The sequence below is a fragment of the Nyctibius grandis genome, chromosome 14 (assembly GCF_013368605.1).
Source record: "Nyctibius grandis isolate bNycGra1 chromosome 14, bNycGra1.pri, whole genome shotgun sequence".
NCBI lineage: Eukaryota > Metazoa > Chordata > Aves > Nyctibiiformes > Nyctibiidae > Nyctibius > Nyctibius grandis.
In genome coordinates, this window is record NC_090671.1 from 15,872,400 (window position 1) to 15,894,894 (window position 22,495).

General features: G+C 44.3%; 2 protein-coding genes across 4 annotated transcripts; one reads left to right on the plus strand and one right to left on the minus strand.

Annotated features, from left to right (window-relative positions):
- The first annotated feature begins 137 nt into the window (after window positions 1-137).
- CCDC117 (coiled-coil domain containing 117) lies at window positions 138-7,441 on the plus strand. 3 transcript variants are annotated; one of them, XM_068412510.1, is made up of 6 exons: window positions 138-210; window positions 527-888; window positions 1,602-1,652; window positions 2,025-2,258; window positions 3,702-3,839; window positions 4,383-7,441. In XM_068412510.1, the coding sequence occupies exons 2-6, from the start codon at window positions 533-535 to the stop codon at window positions 4,633-4,635; spliced, it is 1,032 nt and encodes a 343-aa protein (XP_068268611.1). In that variant the 5' UTR covers window positions 138-210; window positions 527-532; the 3' UTR covers window positions 4,636-7,441. The 3 variants fall into 3 exon arrangements, with proteins under 3 accessions (XP_068268611.1, XP_068268614.1, XP_068268612.1); XM_068412511.1 differs by having other exon boundaries at window positions 155-210; window positions 530-888; XM_068412513.1 differs by lacking the exon at window positions 3,702-3,839.
- A 373-nt stretch (window positions 7,442-7,814) lies between these two features.
- XBP1 (X-box binding protein 1) lies at window positions 7,815-12,000 on the minus strand. Its single transcript, XM_068412509.1, is given in 6 exon segments — window positions 7,815-9,793; window positions 10,623-10,706; window positions 10,709-10,786; window positions 11,359-11,487; window positions 11,574-11,670; window positions 11,755-12,000. Coding segments are annotated over 6 exon segments (1,143 nt in total). The 5' UTR covers window positions 11,955-12,000; the 3' UTR covers window positions 7,815-9,238.
- Between the last annotated feature and the right edge of the window lie 10,495 nt (window positions 12,001-22,495).

Here is a 22,495-nt window from a genome sequence, read left to right on the forward strand (position 1 = left end):
GCGGGCCGCCGCCGCCCGGGACTACAGCTCCCGCCGCGCCCCGCGGGCCGCCGCCGCCCGGGACTACAGCTCCCGCCGCGCCCCGCGGGCCGCCGCCGCCCGGGACTACAACACCCATAGTGCCCGCGCCCGCCTTCTCCAAGCGCGGCGAAAGGCCTGGAAGGGACGCGGGCTCTGGCGGTGTCGTCCAGCTCCGGGCCCGGCCCGGCGGTGAGCGCGCCGCGCCGCGGGCGGGCGAGCGGGGGCGGGCGGCTGTTGTCTGCTGTTGCGCCGGGCCGGGCCGCGGTGGTGCCCGGGGCGGCGGCGGTGCTGCTGGGCCGGCTCGCCTGCGCCGCCGCGGGCTGGGCAGTGCTCTTCAGCGCGGGTCTCCTTGCCCGGGCCGGCGCCAGCAGCGGGAGGGCGGACGCGGGCCGGGGTCCCGGTGCGTCCCGTAGCACGGCGGGAGCCGGCCCGGGCCCCCCCCCGAGGAGCCGCCCCGCGGGGTGGTGCGGACGGGCGGCGTTGATGCCCTGTTTCTCCCCGGCAGCAGGAAATGGCAGCGCTGGGCAGATCCTGCCAGGGCATCCCTGCGGGCCCTGCCGTGGAGTTCCCGCAGGCCCCGGCCGCCGCCCCGGACCGCCACGGCCCGCCGGCAGCCGCGCGGGACGGCCTGCAGCCCGGCGCCCTCGGCCACGGCCGCCTGCAGCCCCCCATGGTGATAATGGCAGGGAACGGGAACGACGGGGCCGACGGCGGCGGCTCCTCCGGCCTGTACCTGCAGAGCAGCTTCGACGTCGCCTCCCTGGCCGCGCTTGGCAGCTACAACGAGGGCGTGACGGTCGCGCCGGTGGGTTCCTTCACGAGCGCGGCGCAGCCGCAGGGCCTGCACCCGCCGCCGGGTCACAGCCAGTAAGTGCGAAACCAGGTACCGCTGGAACGGGGCAGGAACGTGTTTCTCGGCTGCGTTGCCCGTGTGAAATAGGGTTCTTTTCAAGATGGGTTATAATTTGTTTTCTTCTACTAGTGCTTCACTTGTGCAATGTTAGAATTGTATTGCGCTCGTCTTATGGCCTTGAAGTTTGTTGGTGGGGGATGGAGGAGCCTTCTAAAAGGAAAGAAATGTGATTAAGTTTACCAACATCTTGACATGCTTTTAAGCTCATGTACTTTTTTTTTCTTTTTTTAACTTGTTCTTTCTCATATGTGAGCCCAAAAAACTTAAATTATTCCATGAAAGGTTGTTGTTTGATCATATTTAATTTGAGTGTGTCACTGTGAGACAATGTATTAAGAGACTGAAGTTGGATTACTTGTTGCTTCTTGAAGCATTTGAATTTTAGCAAAAATTGGTCCTGCCTCTTGTGGAAAAAAATAAATAACACAAAGGAGGAGAAATTAGCACGTAATTCTGCGCGGAGAACTGAGTAATTACAGCCTTCTTTGAAACAAAGTTGTCATTTACTGTCCAAAACATCCACTCCCTTCACAGCTGGTGACATACTGTGACTGTTGATTTTAGCTGCAAGTGATATTTTAAAAGGGAGGAAAATATTGTTTGAAAATCTCGATGTCACTGGAAGATATAATTAGAAGCTAAATAACCGTTTGTTTTTCTTTTGCAGTGTCTCTGTTCGCTGTGGAAAGAAGCATAAGCTAGAAGAGGAGGCGGAAGGGTAAATTAAATTTGTCTTTTATAGCCTGAAAAACCTGAATTTGTGTTTTGTTTTCTATAAAGATTTGAGCACGTCACACCTACAACATATGCAGGAAAGGAAATTTTATCATTGTTGCCATTTGGAACTCTTCCCCTGAGTTGCACATAAGCCCAAATCCATTTCAGTTACCTAATTAATTGTGCAGCACTGATTTTCTTGCATGGGTACCCACATTTTAATAAGAGCAATGTGGATTTATTTTCTTTGTGGAGGTTGTGTTTCTACAGTATGTCAAATCTGTTGAAATGCACATGATTTTTAATTACATTTTTTTTCCTGTAGAATGTCACGTTTCTCTTTTGACAATTGTAAACTTCCTTTGTTTCCTAGTTGTCCTGTGAGGAAGAAGAGACTGACAGGAACCAAAAATTGCCCTTTGAATCCCAGCACTGAAGAATGGATTCTCTGTGCAGGTCAGCAGGCAGCTGGGGAGGTAGCAAGTCAGTATGGTGGCAGCGGTCCTGAAACTGCCACGTTAGAAATTCCCTGTGAAGAAATGGATCAGACAATGGGGGAACAGCAATGCGAGGTTGCTCGCAGGAAGCTTCAGGAAATTGAGGACAGGTAAATGCAGGGGTTGAGTAGGCTGGCTTTGCTGAGCTTTCCCTTTTTTGGTGGGCTTTAAGGGTTAAATCTTAGAAGTGTGATAACACTACTGTAAGTCTGAGATGAACCTTCTGTTCAAGTGATTTCTTTTTAGGCTCCATATGGTCCTATGAGTCTTGGGGCTGATACTGTGATATGAAATTGAGGGTGCTAGAGCAAGAGATACTGAATAACTACCTACATTTTCACAATCATTATGTAGCATCCCTATACCATAATGGGGTTTTATGCTCTTTTGTGAGTATCCAGAGCTCAAATTTTAACTGATATTATCTGCTCAGACTTGAGCTCAGCTTTTTTCAACCAATTGCAGCTTGTTCTGTGATTAATATGTCTAAATGCTCAAGATGACAGATGTGAATTTGTCAGTGTAGAGAATAGCATGAACCAGAGAGATCTCCCTGCACGTATGCAATGAGACTGAGGTTCATCTTGCTGTTAAATACCAGATGGGTTGATATTGGGGTAATGGGGTGGCTATGGGCAGTCTATTGCAATCATTTAATAAATGCACCGTGCATTCTTGCCTGTGAAAGATTTCTGGGAATGTCATGTGTATGTATCAGTTGATTGCAGTTGAGCTAGTATTCCAAAATATCTAAAATGACCACTGCAGACAGTTGTTAGAAAAGCCAAAAGTTATACAAATTATAAAACAAGATTTTTTTTTAGATGATTACTCCATAGATGATGCATGAAGGGAAGCAAGGTACTGTTAGATTATTTTATTTTTTCATGGGTAAATCAGAGCAGTGCTGTATGTCTTCATTATCTGTCTACATCTGCATTGCAAAGTCTGCTTTGGACCTCTCAGAGGATTGTTCCTCATCCTTCTCAGCTACTCTGCTATATTTTCTTTAAAAGGCTTACCAAAAACAAAGGAGATACCTCCGGGTTGTTCTAAATGCTTCAACTTTTTGTGCCATTTTAATCTCTGAGAAATTGGTGCAACATCCTTAAAGGTTAAGAACTGTATTCAGCAGCTTTTCAATAATTCTCTAAGTTATGGGGAATTGAGCAGGCGAAGCTACTGCATAACTGAGGCTCACTCTTGTAACGTGACTGAATGATACACTTTCCCCTGAAGTGAATTTATTTATTTTCTCTTAGTGTATGTCTGCATTGCGTACTGCTGGATGATGCAGGGATAACAAAGCTAGCTCAGGTACCAGAAGTGGCATAGCTGCTCAAGCAGCTTCTATGGTAACAGTCATTCTTAGGGTATATTGGCCCAAGAGAGACTCGTGTTAACACGGCCCCGCTGCTTCTGGTACCCAGCCTAGGTCACGTATCTGCACTGTACAATGCAGTGCATGTAGATATAACTGTAGTCTGCAGTAGATGTGCCTGTTAACAGTATTCTCAATAGTGTTTATCTCCCTCTTCCCCCTCCATTCCTAGGATAATTGATGAAGATGAGGAAGTTCATGCTGATGGAAATGTTAGCAATCTGCCCACTCTTATCCTGTCAGATACCCTTAAAAAAGGGATGAAGAGGGATTTTGGTGAAGTCCTGACAAAGAAAATAATAGAATCTATGTAAGTTTTTGAGGAAATCATGGTGCTATGTAGCTAACACATGCAAATGAAAAGAGAGACCCAGTCTCATGTTTGTGGAGATGTCCTTAATTACTGCATGATGCAGCCAGTGTTGTATAACAGACCATTCATCTGGTGAAAAATAGGAAAAACTATCCTAATGTAAAAGAGAAGTAAGTGTAACTACAGTGGTCATCAAGCTGTCTGTTTTGTACTCCTCTTTTGTACAGAGTGAAATTTGTTGAACAAGCTATTAAATCTTGATTTTTATGTGTATGAGTTTTCAAAAGAAGGTCCTGAAGTGTGACCGACAGTGGTCATCGAATTCGGTGCAAAAGAAAAGAAAGAAAATAGGGTTAGAACTAGAAGTAATGAAATCAGTTAGGGAAGCGGAAATTTAATAGGGGGGAAAATAAAAAAAGGTATATGGATTCTGGAATATAGTTCCAGGCTAGCACAAAGGATGAAGATACTCACTGGTCTTCTGCATTTAATAGCTGTGATTGGAGAACTTAAATTTAACTGAGACTCCATCCCTTCTAGGAGCCGTCCTTCTATGGAGCTGGTGCTTTGGAAGCCTCTTCCTGAATTTCTCACAGATAAACTGAAGTCTGTTTCTGTTAAGAACTTCAAGCAGCAGAGTACAGAAGGATGTCAAGCCAAGCAGTCAACTCCAACAGCTGCTTTTGACCCACAGACTGAAACATTCCCTGAATCACAACAGACTGCCATGTCTCCAGATCCATATGCTAGTTTGGGAATCTCTGGGTGTGCAGAAGAAGAAATGGAGTTGTAGATGCCAGACGTTAGACTGGAAGTGGTGAGCTTCTGATGTTTTTTGTTGCCCTTTTTTTGATTCTCTCTTCTTTCTGGTTTGATGTGTGAATCTGAAGTTCTATTATTTGTTTTTGGTTTTCCTACTAACAATCATAAGAATATGGATTGGCCAGACACAACTTAAGGAAACTGAAAAAAATCCCCAAGATTTGTGTACTCCAGTCTGTTAAATATTCTTGTTTTTACTGAGAAGGTGATCCAGAGGCCTTTGGGACAAGGAAGGAGTTTTCCATCTTGCTTAATGGTGAAATATCCTCTTAACTGTCCTTGGTAAAGTCTAAAATCCAAATATTGAATGTAGCTGTGGCCTAAGCCACATCTTCCACTCACTGAGCCATTAAGACTTTGGTGCACATACTATGCTTGGTTGAATTTGAATTACAAGAAGGTATGGAAAGGAAGAAACACTTCTGAGTCTAGTCACAGATAGAAGAGCAATCCCTATGGAAATACAGCTTTTCACACTATTTCATCTGTGGCTGGTTTGTACTTGATGTAAACTCAAATGTAAAAATTATACATTCTGCAGTGTGGTAGGGAAGGAGCGTTACAGCTGAGCATAAGCTTCTTGCTTTGTACAAAGTAAAACCAGCTACTGACTTGCAAGATATTTTCTAACTTTAGTCATCTTTGGTTCATTGGCTCCTAAATTGTGTTTGTGGGTTTTTGATGCCCCCCTCCCCAAAGTATGCAAAGTCTCAGGAAAAGTGGTTCTCAGCCAACTGATTCACATTTTACATTGTGCTGTGATTCTTTGTATGCATCGAGTTGGAAAGTCAGTTGAAGGCAGCGTAACTTTTGACTGAATAAATGGCATGCTTTAATTTTGATAAATATGGTAAGTAAATCAGCTAACAGGGAGCTGATTTTCTGGCGAAAAGAGGGTCAAATGCTGATTATCGTCTGTAACCAAGTCCCAAACTTTGAGACTGCTGGCATTGGTGGTGAAGTCACGAAGATGCTTGTCTCCTTCCTGAGGGAATCTAGACTTAAAATTTAAGCCAGAACGTGTGCCATTAACGTAACGTCACATAGTTTATACAGATGTATGCCAAAAGAATTTTGTACCCTGCTTAGGGTGTTAAGAAAAGGAATCCTCAAGGAGTTACTGCTTGTACCTTTCTGCAATGCACAACAGTTACATTATGCTTAAAACCCTTAAAAAAGGCAGAGACGACCTTATCTTCTGTTCTTAAGTCCTTGAGCTTTCTCAGAGATACCTGAATTGATGCTTTTCATAAGAAGTTCCTTTCCAAGTAATAGGTTCTCTTTAGAGTCTTAGTATCCCAGTCTTTTTTGACATCTTGCTAACATAAAGGAGCGAGTACACAGTAATGCAGCTGTTGGCGTAAGAAAACCTACTCTTCCTTTGCACAGCTAATTGATAATCTTTGCGATGGTACTTTTTACTGTTGAATAACCCATAGCTGATAGTTTAAAATCAAGCTTCTCTTTTTGCAGTCATCCTTTCTTTTCTTTTGGCCGACAGCAGAAGCTTTGTTCAAAAGATACCCCTATTTGTTAAATCCTGTCTATCTTGCTGCTCTTGTTGAAGGTTGTGCGAAATTTGCTGTCTCTTGCTAGAACATTTCAGAGCTTCACTAAAAACTTTCCAACTTCTGAACAGGTATTACTCTGGAAACCAGTGTATAAGTTTACCATTCTGGAACTTTTATTAAATTGGAGAATGTGTACAGCTTTATCTTGCTATTATGTCCAATTTCATTTCAGGGTCTGCTATAAATCTCTTGCATGTACCGTGTAACATCTGTCATGTATTATTAAGCTGCTGAACGTGCTTAAAATCTACAGCCTTTGACATGCTACATTGCTCGAGTATAAAGTAAAGCAATGCAGTTTGGAGAAGGCCGTAGTCCCTGCAGCTAGAAAATGTGATGCCTCCAAATAATTACCTGTTTTTAAGCTTGCAGGATTGTAGTAAAGGTTGAAGGTTGGAACTGTTTTAGCTGATAGCTCTGAATCCTAAATAAACTGAAAAGAAAGGATAAAAAATTCAAAAATTTGATCTCAGCAACACTAAAATTGCAACAGGATGGAGAAAACTGTGGGAGGCCTAAATACATTAAATCCAGATGCAACTTTTTTTCCCTCTTAAAGTGACAAATTGCATATCAGATTTGCAGAATAAGAAATTTTTGTAGATGGCTTTTAAGCATACTTTTTTCCTGTTATGTTGGTACCGAAGGTTGACTTTCAGAGGTCTATTTCCTCTTAATCATTTGATGCGAATACAGCACCACCGACCCCTGTTATTCTGCCATCTGAAACAAGAATATAGTAGTGGACTATTGACAAAGACCATGAGATGGGAAAAAACTGTGTCCAAGAACTTGCTTTGGTGGAAAACATTTATTTTAATTCTTTCACAATTCATTTCTGCCCTTGTGCTAGGAGAGAACAGGGTTGAATCGCTTAAATTGATGGGGGAGAAGAGTGGGGCAGAGCAGGAATCAAGTATCTGGGAGGACCGAGCAAGATTCTTGCTCTAGCAATCCTTTGGAGAGGGTAAGAGAGAACAAGCTACTGGGTGTTTTCAAACTTCTGTATTTGTAACAGTTTCATTTGTTGTTGGCTTCCTTAAAAAGAGTTATTAATGCTGTTTACAAGCGGGGTAGCAAATGTGATGCAGTATTAGGAAAAACTTTATTTTGAAATATGGAAGATCTGATTCTGGTCTGTCTTCTCTTGGGACCAAATCACCCTTTGTATGTCAGTTTTCAATAAATTTTCTAAAATATTTTTCAGATGGCTGTGTTTCATTCCTAATAAAAGTGAAAATCTTGAAAGCATATGTCCAGCCCTTCAACTGGAAGGCAAAATGCTCTTCTGGCCTAAGATGATTTGTAATATAACTACATAGTCCCAAGGTCATGTCACTTCTTTCCTCCATGGTGTTAAACAGGACAGGGGTGGTGACGACAGCAGGGTAGAACAAACCTGAAGCTGCCAGAAAGGAAGACTTGCTGTAAATCTGTCACAACACAAAGGCCTCTAACAAAGCAAAGGGGTGCCAAAAGGTGTTTCTTGTGTTTTCAGATCTACCATTCTACTTCAGACTAAAATTAAGAATGCCCAGTTTGCTCAGTTCTATATAAAAATCCAGAAACGTTTGAGGAGTGTTTTTTAAATCAAATTTTAATAATTTTATGGGAATGTAACACTTTGCTCTTTTGTTTAAGATCTTCTGTTTAAGAGTTTTTGGAGCAACTGAAGGATAGATAGGTGTGCTAGACCAGCATTACCTTTGCTTTCAGAATTGAGGGAAAAATAGCACTTCAGATTTATATTAAAAAATAATAAAAACCCCTGAAGTTTCTAGGCCGAGTCAAACATAGACTTGCTTAAGTTGTACTGTGGATTTAGACAAGACTTAAATACTTCTCCGATGCAGAGTCAGAGAGAGGAAAAGAACAGTGTAAAACCCAACCCATTTGGGATTGTGTAAGGCTCTCAGGGCTTGCTGAGAATCTCCTTGGGGATGGGGCTGGGAGATTGTAGAGATGGGAGGAGTACCTCAGTTGCAGAGCCAGCCCTGTGGCTTTCCCCAAGAAATCTGTTGCAACCAGTATATGCCAGGTTTCACATTAACTCTTCACCTCCCCTCTTCCTTATCCTCTCAGTTTAATATTATGCTTCAGGAATTCCTGTGGTAACACAGAATCTGCACCTTTTTCACCCTGTGTAGCCTCACAGCTTCCCAAACACCAGACACGCCACCTGAAATGCACCCACCTTCACTCACTGAGCGTTTTGAATTGCATTACTTGCCAACAGGAAATTATTAAAGTAATTTTATTCAGACATCAAGCTACTGCTACCTGCACTCCCTATTCAGGCTGCAGATTCTGCTCTAGCAGCTCTGGCCATCATACAAACCCATCTACCTTGAACTGAGTTTGCAACATCAAGCGCTCCCAGAAAGAAGCTGCTAAAGCATCCAGCTACATACACCATGGAAGTGCTGCTGGATTGGTGCATTAAGGTGATATAAGGACAAGACACTGAGACTCCTAATCTCTGAGAATTTCTATAGTTTCAGATTCTGGAAGGCCGAGATACTCTCCCCTCCCCACTGAGATCCAAGGCAAAAAAGGGTCAGTGAGCTGCATTGCACTTTAATTGCACCAATACAGTTAAATATTAAATGGAGAAAGCAACTCTACATAGCAAATGGAAAACAAGCATTTACATAGTAAATCTAAGATGTACAGACTATTTAGCTTTAACTCAGTTGTCCATACATGAATATCCCACTGCAGTTTTTGGTGTTAAAATTATTTTAAATGGAAACCAAAATGAACACTTTTCAGGTTCATTTCCTCCCTCATAAGCCAACACCAATGGGGGCAGGGGGGAAGCAGGACAGGTCACCCTAGGCTTTTTTGTACCAGGAGAAATGCATCGGCCATCACGCCATCTACTAGCACAAGTAGAAGTGAGCAACACTCTTCTGAACACATTTGACTTCCCCCCTCACCCCACTAAGAGGCATATCCGGTTATCCTGCCAGGATAGTTATCCAAGGGGATTTAACACTACTGTTAGACACTGATCAGTTGGGGAAAGAGTTCATTGGCAAAGCTATCCTCCCAAGCATGGTCAGTGTCAAGTGGAGAGGACATATCGCTGAAGGGTGACAGGGATCCTTCATAACCAGAGTCACTACAGGCATCCAACAGATAGCTTGAGGCTGCAAGGCTACGATGAGAGGAAAGCAGATGAGAGATGCCCAGTTCAGGCATGGAGCTGTCTACAGGCTCCTCTTTCACAGACACTGGGACCTCAGGGATAGCTTTGTCTTCAGATGGGGAGAGAGATACTTCCTCAATTTTCACTAGCGTATTGGTTTGATTGCCCATTTTAACAGGAAACTCCAGTATTAGGGGCTTTGTGTACACATGATCAAACCTGATCAGTTCATTAATGGCTTCCAGCTTAGCTGATGGGGACCCCAAAGAGGGAGAGGGGGAGGTTGGTATGGAATTTGTTTCTCCACAGCTCTCTTCCTCCAGCTTTTCCAGGCACGTTGACTCTGAATCAGCACATTTGAGAAACATCTCTGGGTCCAGACTGTCCAGAAAGCCCAATAGATCAGACTGCAGAATGAAATACTGTTTTAGAAAGACAGACTACTACTGTTACAGGAAGACATCAGTTGTGGCATCTATTAAACCTCATCTGGAAGTTAAAATACACTAATGTGATCATAGAACTAGGAGTTTTACCAAGACCACCACTATCAATCAGAGCAGTTAACGCAAGTTAAGGCAATTCCTTCTCTTTCAGGAATTTCTTTGTCCATTCACTTTTTTGTAAGGGTACTGGCAATCCCTATAGAATTCTACATGCATTTGATACTCACAGCCTGTTAGAAACTACACGAGATCTTGGACCCATCAGGTAGAAATACCATACTATCTGCTGGATCCACAGAGCAAGTACCAGAACCTGGTCATGGGCAGGTCTGCACAAGCTGGAGTTGGGGGTTTGGTTTGGTTTTTTTTTTTTTGAAGGTGAAATATGCCTGTCCTTACACTTCTGGAAGTCATTCATAAGGGACAGGCTTTAAGTTTGAACAGCTTTGCTAAGTGTTAGCACATCAGCAACACGATCAAGTTTGTTTTCAACAGTAAAAGCACAGTATGCTTTTGGTATTTGTACACTTTCACTGTAAGAGCTAAGAGACATTCAGGCAATATCCTCTAAGATTTTATGGAAACTGGACTTGTTCAAGTTACATGAACTCCTGTACTCACTGGATACAGCCTAACACAGCTGTTCTGAGCCACAAGTATGGCACTCCAAGACTTGGAAAACAAGCCAACTATGGAAAGTCATCAAGTGACTCCAATCAGGAAGTTACAACACTAGTCTTAAATCCACAGTGGTTCTGAATTTCATGGGCATTCTGGATAGGATGCTCACCTCTGAGTCTGAAGAGTCACTGCCATCAGAATCCATGTGGAAGTTATCAGAAATGGTGACTGCTGGGCCTGCACCTGCTGCAGAGGAACACGTAGTCTGAGTGCTGCGGACTCAGCGGACCCGGTCACCAATCTAATCTCATCCACCTGCAATTCCTTCACAACCTGTGCCAAGCAAAAATCCAGTCAGTCACCACAAGTGTTCTGGCAGACAATACAGTACATAATCCTGAAGAACATGCTCTTCCTGCAAAGGCTTCCAATATTAGATTCTCCACTTTCTTATGCATAAGAACCTGAAGGTAAGACCACCTCCACAGTTGGCTCAAACTTCCATACACTTGAGATTTATTTTGTTCACCACTTTTAAGTGAGAACCTAACCCCCTCCGCTACACCCCCTGCTGAGACAGGCATACGTGACTGTAACAGTCACTACTTCATTTCTAGAACACAATATAGAAAAGCAGATGAAATAATCTTAAAACAGCTTGGAGCTAGTCAGTTGGCTGTCTCCCACACTACCAGTGGCACCCGCTTCAGACTCGGTGGCTGTTCAGTCTGTGGGCAAGCCTCCAGCTGGAGGACAAGAGTGTTTCCCGCACATGAAGCATCGCTCTTCACAGCACAGCAGTTCCAGCCCGAGAGCTCCCAGCCCAGCACGGGTCTTCCTCCTCCCCGCCCACCGCCACGCAGTCACCTCTCGCAGCGCGGCAGCGCTGGGCAAGTTCTGCTCACCTTGGGCTCGCTCTCCTCCTCTGTTTTCAGAGCATCCAAACCCAGGCGGCAGCGAAGCTCCTGGTTCTCCAGGGCGAGGTTACACGTCTTCTCCCGCAGGAGCTGGTTTTCCAGCAGCAGCTTCTGGTTCTGCAGAGAGCCGTGATGCAGGGAGGCCGCCGCGCCGGCCCCCCCCGCCCCACCTCCTCCTCCAGCTCCACCACCCAGCCCCTCACCTCCTCCTCCAGCTCCACCACCTGCTGCTCCAGCTCCATCATCCGCGCCTTCTTCCTGTCCCGGGCGCTCTGGGCCGCCACGCGGTTCTTCAGCTTCCTGCGGGACATCGCGGCCCTCAGCGCGGCGGGACCCCGGCCCCGCCGCCAGCCCAGCCCGCCTCCCCGCAGCCACCCCGCTCACCTGCGCAGCGCCTTCTCCTCCGGGCTCAGGTGCGTGAGCCGCTGCCGCTTGCGGGGCGGCTGCGGGGCCTCCGGGCCCGGGGCGGCTCCTGCCGGCAGGACAACGGAAAGCTGCCGGCCGGCTGCGGGGCCGGTGGGCTCGGCCGCTTTGCTGGGGATGAGGAGAAGCCGGGGGGCTGCGGCACCGGTCAGCGCTGCCATGGCCGGCGCGGGCGCGATATGTCAGGACAAGCTGCTCGGCGCCACGACTCGCCACCGTCTGCGCCCCCTGCGGCCCCGCCCGCATTTCTACCATCGTGGCTCTTCCCCATTGGCCGGCACGGCGTGACGACGCGGCCAGCCTAGCCCATGATTGGCCGGCGGCTGAAAGCAAGGGGGGAACCAAATTGCATCAGGCGCGGGGGGGGCTGGTGAGATGTCGGTGCGTGGCGAGAGGGGCGGGGTCACCGAGGGCGGCGCCCTCGGCCCGGCTCGGTTCGGCTCGGCCCGGCTCGGCTTGGCCCCGCCCCGCTCGGCTCGGTTCGGCTCGGGCCGGCTCGACTCGGTTCGGCTCGGCTCGGCTCGCGCGTCTCGCGACGCCTCTCGATGTCGCCGCTGGGGCGAGGGTGGGTCGCTGCAGTTGAGGGGCGTCCGGCGGCGGGAGCAGCACGGCCGGGGCCCCGGGCGGGGCCGTTAGCGCTCGGCCGGGGCCGCCGTCCCGGGGGGGGGTCTGTCCCGAAGCAGCCACGAGCAGAACCCGAGGGAAGGGGACAGCTCTTGTGGGAACACAAGTGCCAAGAATGGAGCTGTAACAGATGCCGTGAGGATGGGCTAAAAATGGGCTAAAGAGAACAAAACAGCAGAGCGGAGGTCAGTGGCTGAGGAGCAGCGGCCGCAGGGAGCGCGCGGGCTGTCAGGGGATCCCGCCCGCGTCTCGGGAGCGGCAGCGCGCGGGAGGAGCGAGGCGCGCGCCCGGCTGCGCCGTGGCGGGCTCGTGCGGCGGCGGAGGCGCCGCGGGCCCGCGCTCGGAGAGGCTGCGCGCGGGGGAGGCCTCGACACGCCGCGCACGTGGGAGCGCGGCTGCGAGCAACGTGCGGCAGCGCCGCGCAGCTCCCGAGGGCTCCGGGTGTGCGCTGGCACATCGCCCGAGCTCCGTGCCCGAAGCGTTCCACGCTTCGCTCGTGGCAGTTGCCCGCAACCTGAGTAGTTACGAAATGTTGGAACTTCGGCTACTCACCGATTTCTGAACTCTACTCATATATCGAATCTAATTAGTTAACATGTTAAACAGTACAGGAAAAACATGAGCTTTAGAAGTTCAAAGGCGCTGGTGTGCTGGTTTGGCATTACACCAGCGCTGGCGCTCTGCCAGGCTTTCATGATACGAAGAACAAACTCTGCATTTGTGAGTTTGTTCTTCCCTTACTGCAGCGTGACATTTAGTTAAGGCTGAGAGTTCACCTTTCTACTTTGACACCTTTGTGAAAAATATGGCGACTTTCCAGTAAGCCTTTTAGTGTGAGTGCAAAAATGCTCTTTGTTCTAGTCCTGCTGAGCCCCTCAGATACCCGTCCTTGAAAACTATCTGCTTCTTTGTGTGTCTCTTCTGCGTTTGGACTCATGTTTCTTCTATCATTCTAATTCCCAATTAAAAACTTTACCGTTTTCTAACAAAATACAGGTCCAGTATTAATATTTTTTTCTGATTCCAGACATTGAAATAAGTTGTTGTTTTTAACAACAAACAAAAACGTTGAACAGGCTGCCCCTGCTTGTGCTGCTTTGTGATCTTTGTAGCTATACTGCTGAGACTAGCCATGATGTGATTTCTCATACAGATATCCAGACTTCTTAGCATTATGGCTGAAGAAAATTCCTAACTTTCTGCCTGTATGTGATTTAATTTTCCTATTTAATTTTAAATGGAACCAGAGCAAAAGCATCTTTTTCATCTTGCCACTAACAATTATGATCATGAATAAACTTCAGAAGTGCAGAGACATACATACTAGTAGTGGTGCATGTGCTACTTCACAGTGATTATGTGACCAGGCACAAACCTGGAAGCTGCCCTTGGCACTGGTGGTGTCCACTCTGACTGAACACAATAATGGCATCCATCAACATGTCCAGTGTTGGCAGTAAGAGCTGGCCAAGGAAGGGCATGACACCCTGCAGTCTAGTCCTGTTGAATAATTTTAGTGCCATTGCTAAGACTAGCTGTGATGTAGTTACTGAGAGTTACATTTAGGCTTACAAATACTCTGTCACTACCATTATGATACATAAAGTCTTTTATTAAATATATGGTTAAGTCACTAGATAAAAGAATGGCAAAAAAAGTTCAGTAAAGCTGGTCTTGCACTGAGACACCCTTTCAGAAAGCTTTCCTTAAAAGACTTCAAGTTTAATTCTGATTTCCACCTTTTTTTTTCAAACTCACTGTTTACACATTACGGTTTTTGTCTTTTTCTTTTTTTCAGTCATTGAATTCAAGCCTCTGATCCACGTGACAGTGCTCTGGTTACTCAAGTTTCTCATCCTACTTTTTAGTTCAGCACCACCATCTATCAAAGGATGTGACACTGAGGATACTGTTGGCTGCCCTGCCAGAAACAACATTAGCTCCTGCTAACATAGCTTTACGTTGTATGTTCCAGGTGGCCAACCCACCGAAGGAAATAGTTTTGTTTAACAAAGGTGGAGAGGCTTTGCCCTTGTTTAATATCAGATACAGAGAAAGAAATATGAGTTGAATGTTATCTACGTATGAAAAAAGGGGGAAAGAAAATGGAAGAAGAGGGTGTAGAGAAAAGATGGTTTAACTAACAAGCATAGTCTGAGAAAGAGTTTGTTTGCCCAGTGTGCATCTGAGAACAATTGGAAGGTGTCCCAGGGCCCCAGGCTCATGTTAGCAGCTGGAGTATTCCCAGATCTGTACCAACAGATGATTAAATGAGGAAGGGAGCTGTTCTGCAGCCTCAAATGAGGTTATTCCAAACCTGTGATGTTTGTAATGAACTTTGTGTTCATACACATAGGGATTCAAGAGCGCATCTCTCAGAATTCCAGTGATCTCAGTCTTAAGGTGGAAAGTAACCATCACCTTTCTACAAGAGACTCTACTGACCTAGTTGCTGTGTTCATCGTCAGCTGGAGCAGGGGAAGAGTTTCACTTCAGCCACATTATTCAGTTGTGTGGGATACTGGCAACACTTCCTTCTAGGCTTAACAGCTCAGGCTTTTTGGAAACATACATGGGTTCATGCTGCTCCTTTTGCTCTGAGTGGAAGGGTTGCTCTTAATTGTTGTAGTGGCTGGGGACAATTTACAGGCAACATGATAATAAAGTATATAGCACTTTCCAGCAGTCTGGCAAGCCTAGTAGGAACAACGATGTACCTTTTCTCTTGCTTAATGTTGAGACCATCCCCTTCCCACACCATTGCTCTATTCTTGACTCTACTTCACTGCATGGATTCCCTTTCCCTTTAAAAGGTCTACCTGTTGGCACCTCTGGTGCTTGGCTGTGGTTTGGCTGACTGTAATACCCATTTCCATGCTGTAGTCCTACTTTAGCTCTTCAGCTGTTTTCTTTCTAGCTTGGTCCCAAGCAGTGTTCCCCTGCAAAGTTCTCTTCATAGTACTGGCAGGAAAACCTGCACCAGAGAGCTGTCCAGATTACTCAGGATTTGGAGAGTCTGGAAGATGCCATGTTTTAACATGATTTCCAAATGTGATTAAGGTCTTCGGTAAACTAGAGGAGAGAGTTGTGCACTGTGAGTTGTGTCTTTAGATGTGAAGTTACCTGAGAGATCCTGTGTTCACATTTGCACACTGCTGCATGGTGATACATGGGTGGTGGTAGTCACAAGCGAAAGAAAAAAGGTAAAGGTTCTACACATAGTTGAGATGATGCAGCGACTGCATCGTTGGGAGTGATGTTGCAGAATGTGCTTGGGCAATACAGGAGAGACTGAGCTTGCTGCTGTTCTGTCCCAGTGCACTGACAGCCCGTGCTCTGGATGCTGTCTAAGTATTTAACATGTTGACCAAGCTCTCTGAGGAAAACAGCCAACTGTTGAAATCTCACATGCCTAAAAGCTCCTGTTCCAGTAAGTTTTTCTGTTTGCACATCCTGTTTCAGAACTGAAACCTCTTCTTGGAAAATACTCTGGGAGGTAAACAACTGTGCTTAGGAAAGCTCGATGACGACTTCCTATTGGCAGAAGCTCGCTCTCTGGAGCAGTGCCAGCTTTTGAAAGGAAATACTGTCTCTTCTTTCTTAGTCATTCCCTAGGCTTTGAAATTCCTTTAGAAGTTCAGAGACCCTTAGAGTCCTTGCAACTTTCTTGTTTTGTAATTTTGAAACTATTTTCGTATATTCTTCCGTTTGGGTGCCTTCTCCTACCTGAATGCAGAAGCCTGCCTCCAGCTGTCAGAAGAGACCCTGTCTGAAAAGAGGCAGAGGAGGGTTATCGGGAAATGTCAAGTTAGGAATCGGTTCTGTCTCAACATAGGTTCAGCATGTCCCAAAATGTGAGGTATTGTCAGAATCGTCTGTCTCCTGCCTCATACATTTTTGTTTTGCTGAATGCTCTGAGGGCACAGGGTAAGAGCTGGTGTTCACCGGGGGCTGTGTCCATTATGTTTCCTTTCTGGTAGCCTCATTTATTTTCTCTGTTAGCACTTGGCTTTAATTATAACTCTTATGTAAATGGTCAGGTACAGTTGAACCCCTTTATGTACTAATTAAGTAGATCATAGGCTAGTATTTGAATGTGGAATATGCAGTGCTTTAAGGTGATTGTTTAAAAGTGCCAGTCAGGTCTTGTAACTTAGGTGAGTCTTTAATATAATAGATAACCCAAGATGAAATAGAGTAAATAGTTGCTTAACTCACCTTCGCATGAATGAATCAGTTGTTAATGTAGTAATTCCTTCATTTTAGCCAGTCACAATTTAAGAATGTTTTTTGCTTTTGGAAGTCAGAAGTGGTGAAATCTGTTCATTTGCTTTAATCATAACAGTACTTCATACTGCAGGGTTTATCCATTGCAGTTAGTATTAGTAGCTGATACATTATACACTTTAATTGTGTGCTTGAAAATTATTTTGTGTTGTTTACATATTGTTCACTTTAAATAGTGGATTGCTTGAAGCAGGGTCGCATGAACAGCAACTTGTACCATATATTGGCTCCAGAAACACTAATAGCAATGTTGAATTAAATACAGAAGTGTCACTATTTAGATTGTATGTAAATATGATTTCCAGAAATATGCAGGGTATGTTATTTACATTGGATGCTTCTTCAATATTATGAGCGAAGAAACTGCTAAGCACTGACATAACGAACACACAAAATTAACAGTAATCTAGGATTTGGTGGGGTTGTAGCTGGAAGTGAGTAGCGATGATATAGAGCAATCTCAGGGGCGCAAGAGCACAGTGACAGACATCTGTACAGATGCATTTGAGGGTACTTCTTGCAGAATGAATGGATATTGAGAATCTTGGAAATATGGCTCCAAATTTTTTCCAGATTCATTCTGTTCCCATCTGTCCTTGCAGAGGGGACGATCAAACAGCATGAAGCAACAATTTCCTAAGGTTATTTCTTAGTACTCTTTTTTCTTTCCTTGGTAACATGATGTGCTGTGCCCGTGTGCTTGGTGAGGACCCTGGAGGAAGGCATCGTGCATGCCTGTACTGTGTTGCAACTCTCATGTAAACTTGTACTGTATATTGGACAATAGTTTGCAAAAAGAAAAGGCTGCAGTTATCTAAATAAGGCTATTTGTAGTGCAATTTGATGTATTTCAGTGTTACAGGCCTGTTTCATTATTATCTTTTCCCTTCAGTAGACAATTACATGTACAGAGAGAGTAAAGGGTTCCCAAATCAGAATGTTTTCCCTCATACAGATTTAAAAGACTACGCATTGTTTAAGACATTGGAAACCTTAACTTTTCAAACATTAACAGGGAATTTTGTTCACAAATAATTTTTATAATTAAAGTTGTCGTGGCTAGTCTGTTGGTTAATTTGGATTGCTTCAGTGCTGGTTTACTTGGATAAATTGTGTTTCCAAACTTTAAATAGCAAGAGGCAAAGCCGCAGCTGCATGGCACTTTTTCTTAATATAAATCTCCACTAATTTTTCTTTTCTGGTCTTTAATTGAGCTGACAAGTTACAATAGTTTGTTACTTTAAATGAGAATAATTGATGATAACAATGAAAAAATGGGTTTCATAAATATAAAAACATTTTGTGCATTACAGTTGGCTTTCTGTTCCAATTGCAATAGTAAAGTTCGAGTGCATGAAAATTAAAGGCTATGGGAGGCATCTTTAATTCAAACGAATGTTTCTGGAGATATTTTGGCATGTTTTCCACATACTTGGTGTGTTTCGCCAAAGGGCAAAGGAACTCGCCGGGCTTTTTGAGTCTCGGAGGTCACCTACTGGCTGCTCTGCCTCGGTGCATCCCGAAGTGCCGCATCAGAAACGACCTGGGGAGGGCTGGAGATGTGTCTCCGTGTACCCAAAGATGAAAGTGTGGATGCTGCTTCAGGAATGGAAACTCGCCAGGCACTGAGATACGTTTGAGTAAAGCTTTCAGTCAGTGCTAAGCCTTTGTTTGTGCTGTGCAATAATGTTTCCAGAGGTGTAAAATAACAATTTTACATGGTGATGAAAAAGGGCAGGCACGTACATGGCCTTGAATTTACTGGAAAAAGGACATCTCTTGTTTTTATTGCTTATTAGGAGGTACAGCAATTTCATTTGCTTATAAAATAACCTGTAGTAGTAGTGGCCTCTGCAGACATGTAGGGAACATGGACAGTAGAGTTATTGGTTGCTGAAATAATCTGGAAAGGCAGATTGTGGGAGTGTGAGACAAACCGCTCTCCTTATCCTTCCTATGGACACTTGGGCTGCTATGAGGACTTCTCAGATACAGTTTGCTGTGAAAATAAGGATCTCAAGTTTGATTTAAGAAATGCCTTAATGAAAAACTCTCTGTTCATCAAAACCTCATTCTTGTTTTGCAGAACTCTCTGGTGTGAGGTTGCTCCTGATACCCATTTAAAACAGCATAGATGCCACCACACTGCACCATGCACTGAAGGTATGTCCTGAAGCCCTCTGTGATGTTCTTTGATCTACACAAGGGGACCTCTGACACACCACCTGCTTCTTAAACTCAAGTGTCGTAACAGCCCAGAATTCCAAGGCAAATGCTAAATAAATATCTGTAATGTAGGAGGAAGATGTTGAGTCAAGTAGTTTACAGTTATACCGTGGGACACTTTTTCCCTCACTTCAGTTTTATCAGTTTGGTTAAAGCAAAAGGCAGACACTTCTTCCTTTAGGTGGAACAGATGAAAATAGAACTGTATCTCAACACAAATTGGCTTAAAAGAGAAATTGCTAGTCTCAGTTAAAAGAAACATTTATAACACTCATAAACCATTATAAAGAATGCTTAGAATACTTTGACTAATTTTTAAAAAAGAGTTATCAACAAATCCACTGGTACTATCCAGACTTTCTTATTTGGGTGCTTTTTAAAATGTAATGGCTTATCATAATTCTTTGATTTTAATCCAGGTGTATTGGCCTGTTTCTTCTTGATTGGTCAGTGATGTTTTTCTCAGTTTCTCTTGGGTCTTATCTGGACTTTGAGTTTGAAAGGAAAGACAGTGTCTTAAGCATGGGCGAACAAATGAATCACTATGATCAAGCTGGCATGTGACCTCATAACCTAGCAGTGTTTGAGGTAACTGTGTATGTTTCCATCCTCTAGTTAATGTGAAGTAATCTCATGCCCACAGTTATTTCACGGTAACTTGCTCATGTGCCCACATTCTCAATCCTTCCCCAAGTGCTTTGGAGCAATAATTTAGGAATTAGCACGCCTGTCTGCAGTCATCGTGCACAGCCTGATTTTTCCAATTAAATGTGTTTCAGAATTAGTATTTGAAGTTTAATGCAGAAGTGAGATATTACTGTTCTTAACTGGGGGAGGAAGGAGTTGATTCTTTAACAGACTTTGTTAGTATAAAATTAATGCATTACGTGGGTTACTGATAGGTGCAAGCTGGCACTTACACGACTATTTCTAACTGTCAAAGCAGTAAAGTTCCTCAATAATCACAGTAGTGAAGGCAATCCCTTTTAAGGGAGAATCTGATCACTTTAGGAACAGTGAAATTTTGTGTCCATAATAACAGAAATCTGGGTTTATTGACCCAGGTTCTTACCAGGGCTAAACCTCCTTCTCACAGACTTTCTCCCCAGTACTAAACACTGCGTTATAACACAGGGATTGTGGGAACACAGAGAGATAGCACCTTTTCTTACTATTTAACATATCTGAGAAGCCCCTTTTAAGAGATTTTCTTTTTTCTTTACAAAGTGGATGAGAGATGGACTATGCTCCAACCAAGTTGTGGCTGATACTGGAGACAATCTCAGTCAAATGGAAATTCAAAATTCACAGTAACTGAAATGCTTTTAATTCATGCTCATTGGTTAGTTTCTTTATTTCTTTGGAAAAGGGTCCTATTTTCCTTTGTTACACTAGAATCTAAGACAATATATGAGGAAAAAAGGTTTATTTAAAAATTCAAATTATTACTGGCTGAAAGTTCGGTAAGTCTTTTGATTTCTGATATTGCCATACTTATTGCAAACCGGATCATCAGTGACTAACAGCATTGTGGATTGTCAGGAGGCTGGGTTTTGGTAATGTGTCTTAAGAAAACAATCAAAAATGTCATCTGCTCTTTGCTATACCAATAACTGATATTAGGTTTCGGGGAGGGTCCCTCAGTACTGGAGGACAAACAAGTTAGTGCCAAAACAGCAGAGCTAAAGATGCTTTGTTTCCAAGACACTTGTTCTTAATAACTCTGGGCCCCTGCCCTTATCACCTCCCTCCAATAACCTGAGTTCTTCCCTTCCTTTCGCATTCCTTATGCATCCTCATCAAGCAAAAGACAACATATGCTGTCACTCATCTGCTGCTGCACACATACGTTTTTTCTGGCTACTGCCACGCAGAATGTTTAACAGCTGAACTCCACCGGCCTCTGCCCCCACCCACTGAGGGACACTATTCTGTACCACGTTTACATGCAGACACAGTTACCTTATGCCCTTTCCTAGCGGTAACTCCTTGAAATGTAAATACAGTTACAAAAGCTTCATGTTAATTGAATGGGATACAATTAGAATGGATTCTTTTATTTTAAAAATGTAAAATCAACAACAGACTGTTCTTTGGACAGTAGAATTAAAAAAATCTCAGTTTCTTAGATGTTTTCCTGCTGCTTTGGCTTCCCCCATGTCCTTTTTGGATACTGCTGCAGTACCGAGTCCAGAGCCTCTGATTTTCACAAAACTTGCAAGAATGTACTATCTTAAGACCTCTGTTCTGCCTTTAATCTTGGTTAAAATTAGCTAATAGGTTCAGAAGAGTGACAAGGCTGACAGGCAGATAGCATATGTTTAATTTCATTATGAAATGAGGCTAAAAGAGGCTCTAGAAGGGATTCTCCAGTGTGCCGTATTTGTGGTTGACTGCACAGATGTGACAGAAAGCAGCTTTCAGATGCCTTCAGCCAAATGTAATTTCAATTACAGGGATGGCAGGACCAGGGAAGCTGGGTTCCTGCCTCGTTTAATGGTGAGAATGGCTGATGGACGTGTTGCGAGTGGCTACTCAATGTTGTTTTCTTCTTGTCTGATGTGCAGATCTGTACCTCCTGCGCAATAGTCCAGCTCTGCTCTCAGCACAAAATAATTAATTGTTTCAGGCTTTTTCTATAACATTCATCACAGTAGTATGTGGGTACTTCACTAACGCTTTTCTCTCAAGAGCAGCGTGGGAGGAGGAGGGTTCTATAATATCCATTTCTTTGCAGGGGAAATGAGATGTAGAAAGTTTTGTGTCAAAAGCATCCTCTGGTGTTGACTGCCCTCTTCTGAGATGCCTAGGGCATGCTTTCTCAGAACATTTGGCATTATACATCATGTCATTATGTTCAAATCACAGCTCTTACTGTCCTCAGTTGCAGTTATAAATGCTTGAGGCTTCTGTATTTCAGACCCTGGGCCTCAGTTTGTTATGCAGGGAAAAAAAAAAGAAAACATATCTGAAGTATTATGGCATAACTGAATTGTGAACTGTATGCTGCCAGCTGGGAAGGAAGCCAATTAGAAATATTTGATTGCTTTAATGATAGATAGTCCATTCTCTTCCTGCAACCTCCTGCTTGGATTTCTGCCCAAGCAGAGGGAACTTGGTGACCTGAGTTCTAGTGCCTCATGTCACTCCGCAGTATTCGACTATGAGGCTACTGCAAGGGCAGTTTTGCTGTGTCTGTAGTCCAATGATACGGCGAGTTTAGTGGGGTGGATCAGATCTTCAGCAACTTTTATTTTAGGGGTAGGACACTCTCCACTTGTTATATAGAGCCCCATTCCCATATTTTTCACTAGTTAGATTCCAGATCTATTTGGCCTGCCGTTTCTGCATTCCTAACCCTCAGCCTAACCTGGAGAGGCCCTGCTTCTAGGCCATTTCCTAGGAAATATCCAAAAAGTACTGATTCTATTTCATTAACTACAGAGGCAGGGGTCTCATCTATAACATTTTTCACTATACTTCATTGATTTTTATCTACAGTGGGATTCTCCTGTGAAGCGAGACCCCATGGGAAAAATGTACCCATGTAACAGAAGAATTTCAC